This window comes from Motacilla alba, chromosome 5 (assembly GCF_015832195.1).
Source record: "Motacilla alba alba isolate MOTALB_02 chromosome 5, Motacilla_alba_V1.0_pri, whole genome shotgun sequence".
In the NCBI taxonomy this organism is placed as follows: domain Eukaryota; kingdom Metazoa; phylum Chordata; class Aves; order Passeriformes; family Motacillidae; genus Motacilla; species Motacilla alba.
In genome coordinates, this window is record NC_052020.1 from 23,418,150 (window position 1) to 23,434,228 (window position 16,079).

Here is a 16,079-nt window from a genome sequence, read left to right on the forward strand (position 1 = left end):
TATATTCAATCAAAGTATTTATCAACAGGTAGGTAATTGAGAAGTTTATGATATAAATTTTCATCAGTCCAACTGCAACCAATTTAAGAGATTTTTGTGAAAGGTAATACCATGTGCTTCTCTAACATTTCACCAGGAGATTTCAAAATTACTAATAAGACAGAGATACAGTTTAAGGAAGAGAGGAAAGTGATTTGCCAGAATATAGTGCAGGATGCAGAGGACTGGTAAACACACTTTAACAGAGTGAGTAAAAACATTTGTTCTCTGGGGAGAGAAGAACTGAAGAGCTAACAAGTGAATTTATTTGTATTTAGGACAATATTTTCCAAGAGGCTTTTGTTTCAAACACAGGGAAACACTCAACATCTGACTTTTCCATGACCTAAGTACATAATTATCAAGAATTTCTGGGCCCTGTGTCTATGCTTTATCACACTGAGTACTTCAGCACCTAAACTTCTAAAAGCTTCTGTGAGCCTGAAGTCAGAAGGGCTCCTCTGAGTTATACCACCCAATGATCTAGCCTTAGTAGAGAATATAAACTTAAATGAATTTTGGTTATGTTGCTCTGTATTTTAGGGAGATACAGTGAGGGTTTTGCAATCTAGTCAGTCAGCCAGTCAGTGTGAGGTTATTGTTTTCTTTCTCCTAACTTTAACTCACTATTCAGAATTCTTCCCCTTCAGCCATCTTAAACTCTGGTATCTTAGAGTTTATTACTTTACAATAATTGTGTATACTTTCTGTGCCTCAGTCTGTCACTGACTCCAAGTCAATATTAGAATAGAGAAGTTTTTTAATCTCTTCACCTCAGTCAGTCCCTCTTGACTACCTGTATTTGTTACTTTTCTGCAACTTTGCACACTTTGCCTATATCGCACTAACGTGGATCTATTTCTATCTTGAGGCAGTGGTTCTGCATATAAAGAAAAAAGTCTGCTTTTTAAAAATTTTGGTGGCCATGTACAGAAGAATTTAAACATGCTTTGCTTTTTACTGTTTCTTGTGGTGTTACTGCTCTTGGGAGTTCTCCTCAGTGAAGCTGTGTTGGATTATTTTCTCTTTACACTGAGCACAATTTGTCAAGACTCAGTCCCTGTTTTAATTTTACATTGACATTTTTAATAATACCCCTTGTCTTCACCATTTTACACTTAATTAATAGGAGTGGCATAATTCAATCACATGCTGTGCCATTTTCTTACTCTTGTGATTGTTTAAAGGATGGGATTAATTGCAGCTTCCTCTGGATTCATCTATGGGAAGGCTTTAAATAAGACCATTTCTATTACTGGCCCTTTGGTGTCAATTTGACAAAATTCTCATCTTCCCCTGTGGTCCAGGGTTTGGACTGAGTCAGCTTTCTGTTCAAGTTAATACTTTGAAATAAACTGAGATTAATTATTTAACAACAGTTCCTTGCATTGTCAACCCTATGCATTAAAATGTCAAATCATGCCAAAAGGATCATAAAACTGGCTCTAAGAGTGATCTCCAGTGAAAGCCCGTCTGCTTTTTAATGCAGCACAGAACATAAGCCAATTGTCCCAAGAGTTCATTTCTACTCCTGCAGGAAACGACCCTAAATCTTTTTTTAGGGTACCTGAGATTCATACGGAGTTAGCCCTCTTCGGACACCGCGGCTATAAGGAAAACACTAAAGAGCAGAATATTGTCACGAACGGGGGCAAAATCAGACGTTTCTCATAGGTAGCAACACGCATGCTGGGCGAAGGGTTCGTGAACATTTCCCTTTCGAAGGGAGTTTGGCGAACGGGGACGGGACGGGGAGAAAGGCTCTGCGATTTGTCCTGGCTACGGGAAGCTGGCACAAGTCGGGAAGCGGTGGCAACGCTCTGGGACCGGAGGATACCGGGCAGCCCTGCGGCGGGGAGCCGAGAGCCTGGAGCAATGTTCCGTGGCGATGCTGCGGGAGTTGGGACAGGGAGAGCTGACACCGCCGGCCCCGAGCACCGGAGCCGCTTTAGGAAGGGCTTCCCCGCCCGCGGTGAGGGAGCTCTACCGGGGGCAAGGCCTGAAGGGGTCTGGGGGCTCTGGGCGAGCCCAAGGGTCTCGCCGAGGTGATGGGCGATGGCCCCTCGAGGTGGGGAAGGGAGGTGCGTGCCTCGCCGCGGAGACACCGCCGCGGGACCGCCTGTGCCGCGCCGAAAATTTGCGAAGCGCCGCGGCGCTGGGGGGAGCGGGGCGGGGGCTGCCCCGGCAGAGCTCCTCCTTCGGGGCCGGGCCTGGGCGGGCGGAGCGGGGAGGGAGCCCCCGGCCCCGGAGTGCCGCGGCTGCGGACGGAGCGAGCGGCGGTCGTGGCGGGGTGCTCCGCGCAGGAGGAGCCCGCGACGTCGCTGCGGGCGGCCCGGGCACGGGGCCGGGGCGCTGCCACCATGAGGCGGCGCGGCGGGGGTTGTCTCCTGCCCGCGCCTCCGCAGCTCCTGCTGGTGCTGCTGGGAGCGCTGCTCCGCTCTAGAGGTAAGCGGCTGCCGCGGCACGCTCTGCCCCGCGGCAGCGCGGGGGGCCCGGCTGCCGTCCCGGGCTGGGCGGCGGCGATCCGTGCCCGGGCGGAGAGCCCTGCCCGGCCGCGCCGCTCACCTGCCCGCGCCCGCCGGGCGGGCAGCCCTGCCTCGCGCCGCCCCGCCGCGCTTTGTCCGCGCCCCGTCCCGCGCCCGGACGCGGGGCTCTCGCCTTCGCCGTGTCGCGGCGGGCTGCAGCCGGCGGAGTGCCCCGGCAGGCCGGAGCGCGGGGCGCGGAGCGGCGCTGCCCCGGGAGCGCCCACGCGGCCGCTGCTCCCCGCGGAAGTTTGGCGGCGGCGGGCGCGGGCTTTGTTCCCGCGGTGCGAGCGGCGGGCCGGGCCGGGGCGGGCGCGCAGGTTGCCTCGCAGGCTGCCGTGCCCGGCGTGTCGGGACAGCCGCCGCTCCGGAGCAGGAATGCAGCCGCGCACCCGCCGCGACGGGCCCCTTAAAGGTACAGCCCGGCTCCGCGGTGCCGCCCCGGGCTACCTGCCTCGCCTCGGCGGGGACTGGGAGTCCTCCCGCAGCGCCCGGGCACAGCGGGGCCAGAGCAGGAGTACCAAAAATAGTGATGAGGGGAGGGTTTCGCTGCGCTCTTAGCGAGCCGGGAGCTAGTCTCATGAAGTCTCGCCATGAAAACTTTAGCTTTGTGGTTGCTCTATCAACTGACATCTGCTGTTTCTTCGTCTTGTGCTGTGGTTCTTGATTTTACAAGTGCGCCCGGTGGAGAAGAAAACATCTAAACGGTTCGCAAAATTGTTTATGAAGAGTTAGAAGGCTTTTGGGGGAGGGGTGTGGAGAGAAGATACGTACCTCATTTCTTTCCCTTCGCTGCTTTGGCAGCTGCTGTATAATTTCACCCATCCGTTTTCTCCTGTGCTACTCTGAAATTACAGGAAGCATTTGCAGTAGTGCTGCTGACCTCCATCATTCTACAAGTATTGCCCCTGGGGCACAATCATAGGAAGTTTGGGTTTCAAGTAATATTGCCTCTCTTCTAACAAAATAACTAATTGCAGGCAGCTTTGAAGAATGTGCTAAGCTAGCTTGGATAGACTGACTAGAGAGGGCTGTAGCTGTGTGTATCAGAAAGCCTGTCTTTTAGGAGCCAGAAGTACTCTTGAGTTCCCAAATGTCACACAGATACTTAGCTGCCCTCTAGGAGTGAGAAGGATCTAAAAGATAGATCTTAGTGTAGGTGCAGATCTGGATGTGTTTTATTTTGGCTGTTACCCAGGTGCTCCTAGTTAATGTGTCTGGGCTGTTAACAGCCATGTGGGGGATGTCTGATTGTAAAATGCAAGTTTGCTAGTAGGTGGTTGTTCCTTGATGTCTCTAGGATGCTTTTTTTTATGGCAGTTGGTTTCTCTTTCAAGTAGTTTTCCCATCAGTGCACTTTTGTAACCTCTTGTCAGATGACTGTAAGTTTATGATTGGATGTGCCTGCTCCTTTCAGAAGTGAATATCCTCTTTCCTTCATCAAAATATGAGGGAATAAGGACACAGTTTTGCAATAAGGACACAATTCCTGAGCAGTCTTTTTCCTATTTGAAGTAGGGAAAAACATGAAGAGATACCAGGATGGAGGTGGCAGAGAAAATACCAGAATTTGTGACGAGTCAGTGTTCTTTCACTTAGCTAGAAAATTTTCAAAGTTGTCCCTTAGAAGTACCTGCAGGGGTGGTGTGCAGCTTAACTGTCATAAAGCATTCACGGAAGTTGTGATGCTGAACAGGTAAGCTGTTAGGAACACTTGGTCATTTACTACTCTGCCTCAGTACAGGAGAGCGTAAAGCAAACAAGTCTGCAAGATTGACCTTTGACTCTTTTGTAGTGGATAGTGGCACATCAGACTGGAGAAATCTGTGCCAAAAAATCCCCAAACCAACAAAAGAGGTCTGCAAGTATCTTGAGCTCTTGGAAAAGTGCATTGTAGGTAAAAACAGGTATAGAGAGGGAATTTAATGTTAATGTCATGCACTGCTGTTGGCTGGAGCAAAGAAGGACCTGGTGTTTAGATGGTCTATGTTAGTATAAATACAGAATGTCACAGAACCTGTCTGGCTGATGTGTTTGCTGTTTTGGCTCCTGGAGCTCTGCCAGAAAAATATATAGCTAATATCAGAGCTTCACTTCTGAAACATCTTGACTATATTTTATAGTTGGACAGCTGAATGTGTTACTTCTGTGGAAGTATATTTTGTAGTGGGAATCACAGTTTCAACTGCCTGTGCTTGGCATTGCCGTTGGTTTTGCAGCTATTAGCCAAGTGAAAAGCACCCGTTTTCTTACTGTCACCTTGGAACTGATGATGTCCTTCTTGGGTGTACTGAGACTGCCAGGGTTTGCTGAATCATCAGTTTGGATGATATTCACAGGTCTTTTGATCACCCTGAATTACCTTGATTTTTTTTTTTTTCCAAAGTGGTGATGGCACTGAGTAGCATTCCCTATATTTCTAAAATGAGGAGCAATATGCTGCAAATGGTGACAAGTGATGGTTTTTTGTTTCTCTTTTGACAATTCTGTCTACTAAAACAGAATGAAAAAGCATACAGCATAAATCTTCCAGGATGAAATTAGCATTATTGTTTTATTTACTGTATATAAGCAATTTTGTTTTACATTCTCTTTCTAGAAGCTTTCAGTTGTGTTCTATAGCACTGTTTTCTGCAATAGAGAAACTCTTCTTGTATCTTGGGAGTGTGGGTGTATGCAGCAAGAAAATTAATAGGTGCATAGTTGCACAAAGTGTTTGCATTTCCAGAATGTCTTGTGAACCTTCAAGAGGGGTATTCTCTTCCTGTGGGCCACAAAATGTCATTGCAGAAAACTGGTAGTTGTTTTTCTACATTGTATTCCTTGAAATTACAGAAGGAAAAAGTGTTTAGATACAAACATTATCCAGTTGTTTGTAGTTCAAACCATAAAACAGTTTGTGCTGTATGTTAACTAGAAAAGAAATCAAAGTGATTTGTATTTTGTTTTTACTTGTAAATGCTCTCCAGACTAGTGAAATTAACATTAAAATTGGTTAAAACATTAATTCTATGAGAACGATCTGTAGTCTGATAGTGCTCTTGAATCTTCGTGCACTCTTGTGAAATAGGCAAATATTATCCTTGTTTTGTAAATGTGGGAAGTGAAGTAGAAATTGTCTTGCCCAAGGCCAACTCCATTTGCCCTAGAATGCAACTTACTGTCGAACACAATAGAACGTATGCTTCATAACACTTATAAAAGCTGATAAAGAGATATTATCTTAAAAACCAGTCAAGGTTTTAAAAATAGGTTTATATAGTAAGTGCATGTTCTGCAGCTTCATTGAATTCCTTTGCTGCTTGTGACTATTTCTCTTTCTATTAATACTTACATTTCTCTTGCTGATGGTCAAAAGATCATAAAACCACAGAAATTTTACTGACTCTGTTGGAAAGGGTGAATTGGTAAATAAAGTGTTATTAAAAGAAATGTAAAAGAAAGGTAGATACTTAATTTCTCTAATCCTCCATTATTTCTGGCTTAGCTATTTGTTATGTTTTCTTATATGGGTTTACATAGTCAGATGGTATATATGTGGACTTAAACTGACCATCTTTTAAGGTGTCTGGCTTTACCTGATAAAACATCGAGAGCTGGAGCTCTGGCATAGAACAAACCCACTCCTCTAAATGGCATACCGTATTTAGTGGCTGTGTGTGTTTCACACAAATTGTGGCAGAAAACACTCAGTGTAATTGTCATCCATGAATCTCATGTCCTTGATGGTTAGGCTCTTACTTTTGTGTCTGTAGTGCCAGTGGTTCTTTGCCATTGCTGTTAGGTTAGGCATTACTCTTTTATGTTTGTTGTCCCTACTGAGTGAAAGCTGGGCACTCTAATGCTCTTTGACTCTCTTCTTTCTTCTGTCTGTAGATTTCCATTTCCCTGTACTAAAGATAGTAAGTGTATGGATGCAGGGGCTTGTTATTCTGTAGACTTATTCACGCTGTATATCTGGTTGCTCTGGGACTGTTACCTGGGAGTATTTGACTGCCCTCCTGTTGTGAGTGGATTCATGTTCAGGTTTTTCAGCTTTCCAGGCATGTTTTTTTTGCTTCTCTTGTGCAAAGCTATCTAATAGATGCTGAAGTATTCCAGCCTTTGCATTTAGTCTGGGCAACTCTTGAGCTGCAGTCGGTCTTTCTGTGAGCAGCAGATCTCCTCGGCTGTTGTGACCCTAGATGAAAGGAGACTCACTGTGTAAAGGCAGGAAAATAAGTTTTCATGAAGACTTTATTAACATCAAATGGAGCTGATGTTTGTTGAATTTTGTAGTGCTGAATTGTGAATGACTGAAATTCCTCATATCATGGAATTAGGTAATATAGAAGACAAAGGAAAAAAGGGAATTGAAGTATCATGAGCCCGATTCTGATGGTATGAGATACATTAAGCATTCTGGTATAAGCATGTTAGCACACCTGTGGGTTGAAAAGTCGTAACTGAAGCTTTGTCTGTCATGAGGTTCTTAGGTGATTAGGTTCTTCTGGTATTAGCCACCAGTCAGCAAGTCACAAACCATTAAGATTAACAGACAGCGATGCATATTCAGTGTTTGCACTGCCAGTTGCAGTTTTGTCAAAAGTGTATGACCAAAGTCGGCACAGATCTTGTTTCTCAAGCTGTTGTAGGTTGATAGCGACTTTCTGGTGTTGCCACTCTCAGAAGTAAAAAGCACCAGATTTTTTCCCTGAATGGGTTAGAGTTAGAATAGAATTCACCTTCCTGTACTGTAATGATGAGGTTGTATAAAGATCTGTTGTCCAGCAAAGCTTCCAGTAGGTAACATATTTGCCTGAAAACAGCCCCCATGTTCTGTAGCGTCAAGGTGGAATTTTACTCTTGAAGTTAAATCTACCAGCAGTGAGACCTTATCATGACTCCAGGCAGGGGAGACCCCTCTCCTGGCTACCAGCATGGTGACTTCCTCAGTGTGCCCTAGCAGGGCATAGTCTTCTATGTCTCTTTGTTACTGTCTGACAGCCCCTCCCAGCTGCTGGAGCTTTCTGTTTCTATTGCATAGCAGCAGTTCTTTAATCAGAAATCTTGTTAGTATTCAAGGATAATTGATCCGACTCTCTGGTAGGGGGTGGGGACCTAGCCTTGCATCCTTCTCCTACTTGCCACCCCCAGTTTGACCCCTGTTGTCTCTTTGTTTCCTCCTGTTAAGTTTGTGCCAGTGATATGTGTGTGTGCTGTTTTTCCAAGCAGCCTGAAGTTGGCTGTAACCAAGAGCAGCAGTTAAATAGAGCCCGATTTCCCCGCTTCCTGGCGTTCAGTTGTTCGGCTCCATTTTCTGGTCTTCTGTGTTTTTGATTTGCAGAGAAGGATCTTACTTGGTGCCCCCGGGCATCTCTTAAACCCATTAGAACAAACTCCATTATTTCACTGTACTTAGAAATCCTCCTCCTTTAGCCCCAGCATCCATCAAAATAATGTATCCTCTGTAAGGCCCTCTGGAAAATGTTTAATAGGATCTTTTCAAACTCAAGGAGAGTTCCAGTTGGAAAGGGGGAGGGGAGAAGGCTAATGGAAGATCTGACTGTGACTTGCAGTAAGCCTGAACTTGGCCTGTGTCAGCTCTCCCTTCACCTCCATGCTGAACAGAGCGGATCCAACACTGGGATCAAAGCTGGAAACAAAAGGCTTTGGGAGAAAAATTTCCCGTCTGGCCAAGAGGCAGCCACACAAAAGTGGTGCATAATTTATCACTCGAGGTTTATTTCTGCTGTGCTCCTTCTGGAGAGAGGAGGAAAAAAGAAGTGACTCTCCTCCTGTTTTGAAGTGGATAAGTGATGGCTTTGGAGATTTGAGGCAGGAAGGAGCTAGAGATCCCATGGAAATGCACCTTTTCAGTGCATTCTGTACTCAGCTCCTCTCTTCTCAGACATGGTCAGACATTATTTCTCTTGAGGGGAGCCCTATTCTTGCATTTTGAAGTTTCAGAAAGTGAGGACTTTTAACTTCTCTGGTAATTTCCAAATCACAGTGGATTGGTGTTGCCCTTGGCAAAATCAAGTTCTTTGACTTTCCAAGGTGTTTTTCTTAAGGATTGGTCTTGGTGCTGTGGCTCTGTGAAGGAAGAGGCTACGTTTGCCCCAAAGGCTTTATAGTCTTAATTGGACATCTGACATCTGATAAGGATCAGGGGTGTGATAATTCTACTGGGATAGATAAGGTCAATATTAAAATTGTATTGCTTTCTAATTAAATTTCCTTAGCTTTGATTTAATGGGAAAAGCTTCCAAAGTTTTTCATTCCAATCACTTCTTAGAACAAGGATAGAGAGAGGTTTTGGGTAGGAGTTGGCATCAAAGACTACAGAAGGCAGTTACTGTATAAATAAGGATGAGGAAGCAAGTGGAAGAGTAGTGTAAACCATGAGAAGAAGGTAAAGGGATACAGGAGTACAGATATTAACAGAAGCAAAGATAGGCATTTTGGAAATGAGAGCCAAGGACTTGAGCTGGCAAAGGAACAGAAGAGTCATGTAAAGAAATCCAAGTGGAGTAATTATGTGGGATCTGATGGCAGAAAGAGTTGTTAATTAGGTAGGATAAAAGATGGAAATTTTGAAAATGAAGATGAGCACTGAGCATAATTTAACTGCTGAGACAGGGAAAGACTTATTTTACTAATGCTTTAAAGGAGGATGTGACAAATTGTTAGGAATCCGTGACAGTAGAGTCCCTAAACCTAATATAGTGATTTTATGAAATATTTGGAGCCTAGCAATGGAGGCAGAGGTGGAAAGGGAGACTATTAGCAGAGCACTGAGATGTTGAGCCCATTAGGTAGCTCCATCACCACCTCTGTCTGCAGTGGTGGAATGTGGAATCTGTCAGCCTGGCAGCACATAAGCTAGAAGGATTTTTGAGTGGGATGTCCTGGAAGGTATTTTGGCAGACAGTATTGTCTGGAAAAGTGTATGAAATGGGAGGGCAGAACTGAAGTGAGAAGCTAGAACTTTGGAGATAATTGCTTGGAGAAAAGCATAAAGTGAGACTAGGAGATTACTATGGGTTTGGTAAGAAGTCTGGATATAGAAACAAGTGTAAGTCTGGTGGCAGAAAATTGCTCTTTTCCTGGAAAAGCAGCCTAGTTCTCTTCCCCATTAAGAATTGCTATGTGAAAGAGTGAGTCACTATAGTGAACAGTTAAAACATAGATGCCTGATCACCTGATGTTCTCAGCCTTCTTCTTGGAAAGGCTCCTAAGAAGCATTCTGGGACTATGCAAGGTTAGAGGGAAATAGACACTCTGCTTCTTTAGCCTGAATCTCCAGCTCAGTCAGTTCATTTGACTTGGTGGCAGCTGGTTGTGCTGGGAGAGGTGCAGCCATTCAGTGTATCAGAACTGTCTCGTGGGATCTAGGATTAGAATGAAATAAAGACACACCTTTTTTCTTTCTTTTTTTTTTCTCCTTTGTGCTCCCACCCAATTTTAGTTCTGAGTTCCCATAACTGCTGAATAATCAAATCCTTTCTTTGCAGCTCTGAGGGCAGGGAAAGAAAAAAGAGAGGAGTCTTGGGGTTGTAACTTCCTGCTTCTGTTCCAAGCTTCTGAGGATGAACCAGGAGGTGGGATAATTCTCTGAATTAAAACTGCATTTGTTAAGAGGAAGCCAGCTTTACTGCTGTCCTTTCTTTATTAATCAGACTTTGCCACTTCTTCAAGCTCGAAAAATTTAAGAAATTAGGTTTTTGAGGCCTCAAAGACTGTATTCTCTTCACTGTGATTTTTGAAGCCTACTACTCCTGAAAAACCTGAGTTGAGCTTCTTGTGGCTGAAGGACCTGCCACTAATTTGCGCTGCCTTTATAAAAAGGGTCTTGATCAGTATAGCTCCTATTTGCATGAGGAAAAACACAACAAATCTGTCTGTGAGAGAAATCTAGAGAGTTTGTGGTATGGGAAAGGGGAAATAGATTGGAGGCTGCCATTCTGCAGGCTTTAATAGCCAAGAAACAGGAGAGAATAGTCATTGGTAAATAGGAATGCTAGAGAACTACTTGCATTTTAGTAATGGATCTCAAATAGAAGTATTCAGTGTTTAAATCTTAGAAAGCATGATGCAGCAGTAAGTGAGAGACTGGGTCAGGAGTTCTTCAAGAGCAATAGTCATTGCCCTGCAAACAGACCTAAGTTAAATACAAGGAAAGAGCAGGTTGAGCTCAGAGCTGTATTCATGCAAAGATGAAGTGGTGAAGGGAATTTTCTTGGGCATTGTCTTGGAAGCTGGGAAGGACTGATATGTGTGGTTGGTGTGGTTATGGCCTTTTGCTATCTTAGAGAAGGCTGCCTCTTGAATCTGACTTCCTCCCTGGTCCAGTGAACAGCAGCTGCAGGAGAGTGTTGACTCATGAAGAGCTGATTGCCGAGCAGTTGTCTCCACCACAAGGGTGGTAACCTCATGTGTTCCAGTTTGAACTGTCACCACTCATGAATCAGTACTGTCTGTAGGCCTTTGTTCACTGCATTTTTGAGTGTATGGAAGAATTCAGACCTGCAGTCCGCATTACCTTAAACAGCAGAAGACCTTTAGGCCTTTTGGGTGTTAGTTGTTGGTTTTAGGGGATTGTTTTTGTTGTTTGTTTGTTTTGTTGATTTTTTTTTCCAGGCACAAGGTTCTTTTATCTGGGAAGCAGGTGGACCCCTGCCTGTGCCTCAACTCCTCCAGAAGGGCAGATCTGTCATCTTTGCATCTTTACAGTTATGCTGAGTTATTTCTACGCTACCAGTACTCAAGCAAGAACAACCCTGGTGTTCCTGGAGTTCTGCAACCTTCGACTACAAACTTAGGCTTGAAGCAGCTTGCTCACTAACAGGAGAAGCCTGTTATTTCTCTGAGGTTTCTCTTGTTTGTGACCTGCCTTCTGTGAACTGGAAGAGGAGGAGCTGTAACCTTCTGTTGCTCTTAGTGCAAGTTCCAGACTGGAACAAAATAAGTAAATTGCTTAGGTTTAAGTTTTCCAGTCAATTGTCCCTAGAAAATGTTGGGTGTTTTTTTGGTGCTTCTTTTCTTGCCTTCTTATGGTTAGTTCTTCACCCATAAGTCTTTAGAAGTTTGGCAGCAAACTTTTAAGCTTGAAAGGAATGTCTAAAAAAAAAGGGGGACAATTCCTGTGATACTCTGTAGTAACCTTTTCTTGGTTGGTTGTGCTGGAGAAGCAAACTAGATGATGGTAATATAGAAGAATGAGAGCAACTCAGATGATTATTTTTTGAGAAAGGACCCATGAGCAATTTTTGTGATGAGGTGCTTTAGAGCAGACTGGCAAGAAAGAGGGGGTGACAGACACTTGCCTCCTTTAAATGTTTGGCAAACCCCCACTTAGCTTAATTGGGTACACAAGGTGAAACCGAACAGTTATGATATAGAAATAATGGGAGATACAGGGCAAATTAGACCTATATGCAGTTCATCAATTGTAGGATAAAAATAAACAGTACTCAGACAGTAGCCTTCGAGCAAGGAAGGGAGTGAGGCAGAGATGACATCTTTGGTATGTTCATCTTGACTTACCTGCTCAGGCAAAACAGCCTCTGAGCTCAGGCTTCGATTAAGTGACTGGGACAGCTGCCAAAACACCTATGTTAGCTGGCTAAAGTGCATTGGTCCTGCAGGTTAATCTGGGAAAGACATGGAGTGTTATTTGAGTTTTCTTGGGTTTTTTCTTGAGCAACATCGTAACAACATGCTTTGCATCCTGTGTCAGGATCTTAAACTAAATGTGGTGGCAATACTAAAGCTGCTTCTTGAAGTGTTGTGAGGACAGAGGGCCATTGGAGCTACACCCTGGAAGACCAGGTAGCCTAAGGAGCCAGCTTTTCTGACTGTGCAGGCTGCATACCAAAGTCTCTAATGTGCTTTGTGGCTCCATGCCCTTTAGAGACAAGCAGAAGGGGAGTGGCTCACAGGAGCAGGGTGACAGTAACTCCATCAGGAGAATATTATCTGTTGTGGGATGGGACTGAGCTAAGATGGGTAGACAGCACAGACCCTCTACAGCCCCACCGTAACGAGCCTCAGGAACCTTTGCGTGCTTAAGGCTTTTGTGACTGTGCTGGCTGTGTTAGTGGTCCTAGCAAGCAAGCCATGTTTGAACTGTTCAAACCATTAGAACTGAATACACTGCTGGGATTTTCCTCCTATACTAATCAAGAGTAAATTAAATATTTGACTGCCACAAGAACGAACTCCAGAGCTCTGAACGTTCTTCCATTGCAACCAAAGGGAAGTCAGCTTTTTTATTTTCAGATGTACAATGACATGAAGTTACTAGATCTAGAGATCTGTGTAATGATTGCTACAGAGTAGGACTGGGAGGATTTCCATTGCTGATCCTAGCAGCAGCAAAATCAATTCTTTTTATGCAATCTTATCCAAAGCAGCAAAAATTGTCTCCACCTAAAAACACAGGAGAGCCATAGGCTGAAACCAAATGAAAATGCTATCCATGCCTATGAAAACATTGTTTCTGGGGTTTGACACTCCTTTTGAGGCTTGGGAAGCAAATAATTTCATCCAAAATTCACATGAGAAACTAGTCAGAATCTAAACCAGAACACAAGTTTCTATAGCAGAAAAAAGAAGTCCGAACCTGTTAGCCAACTAAACTGCCACAAGTTATTGTGCAAAGTTATTCTGCTGACACTTAGTGCCAAGTGAAATGTGAAAAATGAAGTCAGACTTTTACCAAATACTGAGCTGGCATGTGCAATTTGGGTTGCAATTTGGATATAGGGAGAATACCATAAACAATAAATGTTGGAATGAGAAGTAAAAGGAAAGGCTGAGAAGAAAATTTTATAATCTTATGAGTAAAAGACAAAATACATTAGAGCAAGGAACATTTATCTTACTAGAAATAAAATGTTATTCTTTGGAACATTTCATTTCTATCCTTGGACTCCATGCCATGTATCCCTTTCTCTTAAAACCTCTGTGGAGATGGGCCCTTCATGTGTTGAACCCACTTCTGGAAGAAACTCAAGCATGCTGCTTTTTATATGTGGGTAACACTTGCAGAGCTTGTTTTGCCAAATAAAAGTGTCTTTGAATTGATTGTGGTGGAATGTGGTGAGAGTTCTGATGTAACATGAGGCTCTTTGCAAGTGCAGATTTTGATGAGATCTCATCTCTAAAATCTCTAGTAATTTTGTTTTCTTGTTACTGTGTTTCTTTCTGGTCCATTGTTGTATGGATGATGTTTGGAAATGAAATGTATTCCATCTGGTTAAGAAATTTATTTATCCTTGGAGGCCTCAACTGCTGTCTTTGCTAGCAGGAAATAAACAATGTTCTGACAGTCCCAGTTATCACCCACTTGTATTTTTCCAGATCCACATCTTTTGCAAGGATCCTAGAAGAGACGACTTATGGATCATGAATTGCATTTTGCCAATCCTCTGTTCCTTCATATCTATCAATTCAGTCCTCTCCTCCTGTTTAAACTGGGTAAATCAAACACACCGCTTAAAACAATTTAACTGTGGGCTGGACCGTGGAGGTCTGGTTTGCCTGGACACAGTTTGTAGCTTGTTTCAGGTGGCACTAAGAATGCAGCTCCAAATGACTTACAAGGGCATGTTACTGATTCAGAGTAGGGTTTAGTATAACCTTGCTTTATGGGAAATATTGTCATCAAAATACAGTTTTATGGTAATATATAGCCCATGTTTTGGAATAGCAGAATTAGAGGAGTTTTTGCTCTGCTCCCTTTTAGTAAAACTTGATTTCTCTGAGAGAAATTTTTTTGGCAGGGATACTAGGATGTTGTCACTGCTGAGGGTTGTTCTTTTCTGCCTACAGTGTGTGTGGCTTGGCCTCCAGCTCCTGGCCCAGGGGTGTGGTTTCTTGTTGCACCTAGTCTGGTGTTACTGTGGGTTGTCCCAGAGAGCAGTCTCACTCCCTTGTCGCTTTGATAGGTCTGTGTAGATGTCTGCTGGATGAATCAGTCCAGTTTGTTGGTCACAGAACTGGCCTGCAACATGGTGAAACCACAGGTTGTGTGGTATTGGCAAACTGAAGTGAATTACTCTTCAGTGAGCTCATCAGTATAGACCTGATGGAAGGACAGAGGGAGGCAAGACCAACCATTTTTTTGGCACTGACTTGCTGCTTCTTTGCTTTGCCTTGATAGTAATTTGGAAAGGCTTTCCCTAGAGACAAGGAGAGGTGGGAATTCAAGCCCAAGATTTAATTTCTGTGGCTCATGTAAGCATAGGCTTTGTTATTGTATTGTTACTTGTACGACAGTGCTATATTAGCATCCAAGTGTGGTGAAAGATCAACCTATAGATGTTGCAACTGGTACAGTACATTAATTGTTGATGCCCTTTGTGGTGGAAACTTCTACTCATTAGGCTTGCAAGAAAAGACCTACTATCTTATTTTAGTTGGGCTACCACAGACTGAAGTTGTGAGTTGTTGCCAGAGAAATGGTCAATCTGAATATGAAAAGCTTTATCGTCTTGCTTGTGCCTTGATTCTTCTTCCTTAATCTTGCCTTTTAAATGACTGATGTCTAGCAGAGAGTTGGTTTTTGACCTTATTTGCAGACTCTGTATTAGAGTTTCGCTTGCTCTCCCCACCACTCTCCACTGATATAGTGTGATGATGTGGTTTCACAAGCCTGGCCTGGGCATGCACACAAAAGAGGGCACAATCCGCTCTCCTCCTGAGCTGATGTGAAAGTGGCAGTGGTGATGCAAAGTGTCTGGTTAGTCACAGGAAGACAGAACTAGCTGTGGGAAAGCATAAGCTGTCTAAATGGCCATTCCTGTTCTCCCTGAATGAATATGTGGCAGGCTGAAGGGGAAGATGTACATAGGATGAATCTTACACATGAGTTGTCAATTGGATCACGTAAAGAGTCACTCTAATGGAAATCAGAGCTTCACAGTGTTAGATGCAGCATGTGCATACAATAAGAACAGTCCCTACTCTAAAGAATTAAGAATTTCTACGTGTAGTAAATTGACAGATGTATGAAGTAATGAGAAAAAAACCCACAATGAAATACTGATTAATGTGGTAAATAGAGGCTCCACTTAAGCTTTGCCCTTTAGTCTGTATGGTGATGCTTCTTCCTGCCTTTCTGTTGAAGCTGCCTTTCTCTAATTGTTCTTTTCCCCCCTCTGATACAATGCACACAAGATTACCACAATTAGACTTGTTTGTTGTTTCTGAGGTCTGATACTGGGAGAGTGAAAATTATTCTCAGATGTAATGTCTGTCTAAGAGGATTTAGTTGCTCTTTTTGCCCTGGATAGTGTGTGTGCCTGTTATCTGCCAGCATATTCAATAAAGAGTTGGCACTACTCTAATGAGGAGCATCATATCTAAACCCAGCTCGCAAAGATCTGTTCTGTGTCCATGACTCTTCCACTCTTTCCCCTGTTCTGACTGTAGCATCTCTTAGGATGGATCACAAAATGGCATTTAACCGTGTAATCACAAAGGTCAAGAAATTTGAGAACAGTAGCTTAACTTGGGCTGGGTTAGAAATCC

General features: G+C 43.8%; 1 protein-coding gene across 3 annotated transcripts in view; it reads left to right on the forward strand.

The window, feature by feature from the left end:
* The first annotated feature begins 2,277 nt into the window (after positions 1-2,277).
* LRP4 (LDL receptor related protein 4) overlaps positions 2,278-16,079 on the forward strand; it is an 83,340-nt gene continuing 69,538 nt past the window's right edge. For all 3 annotated transcript variants that reach the window (XM_038138001.1, XM_038138002.1, XM_038138004.1), the window contains exon 1: positions 2,278-2,484. In XM_038138001.1, coding sequence (XP_037993929.1) covers positions 2,400-2,484 — 85 coding nt within the window. In that variant the 5' untranslated portion in view covers positions 2,278-2,399. The remainder of the gene's footprint in view (positions 2,485-16,079) is intronic.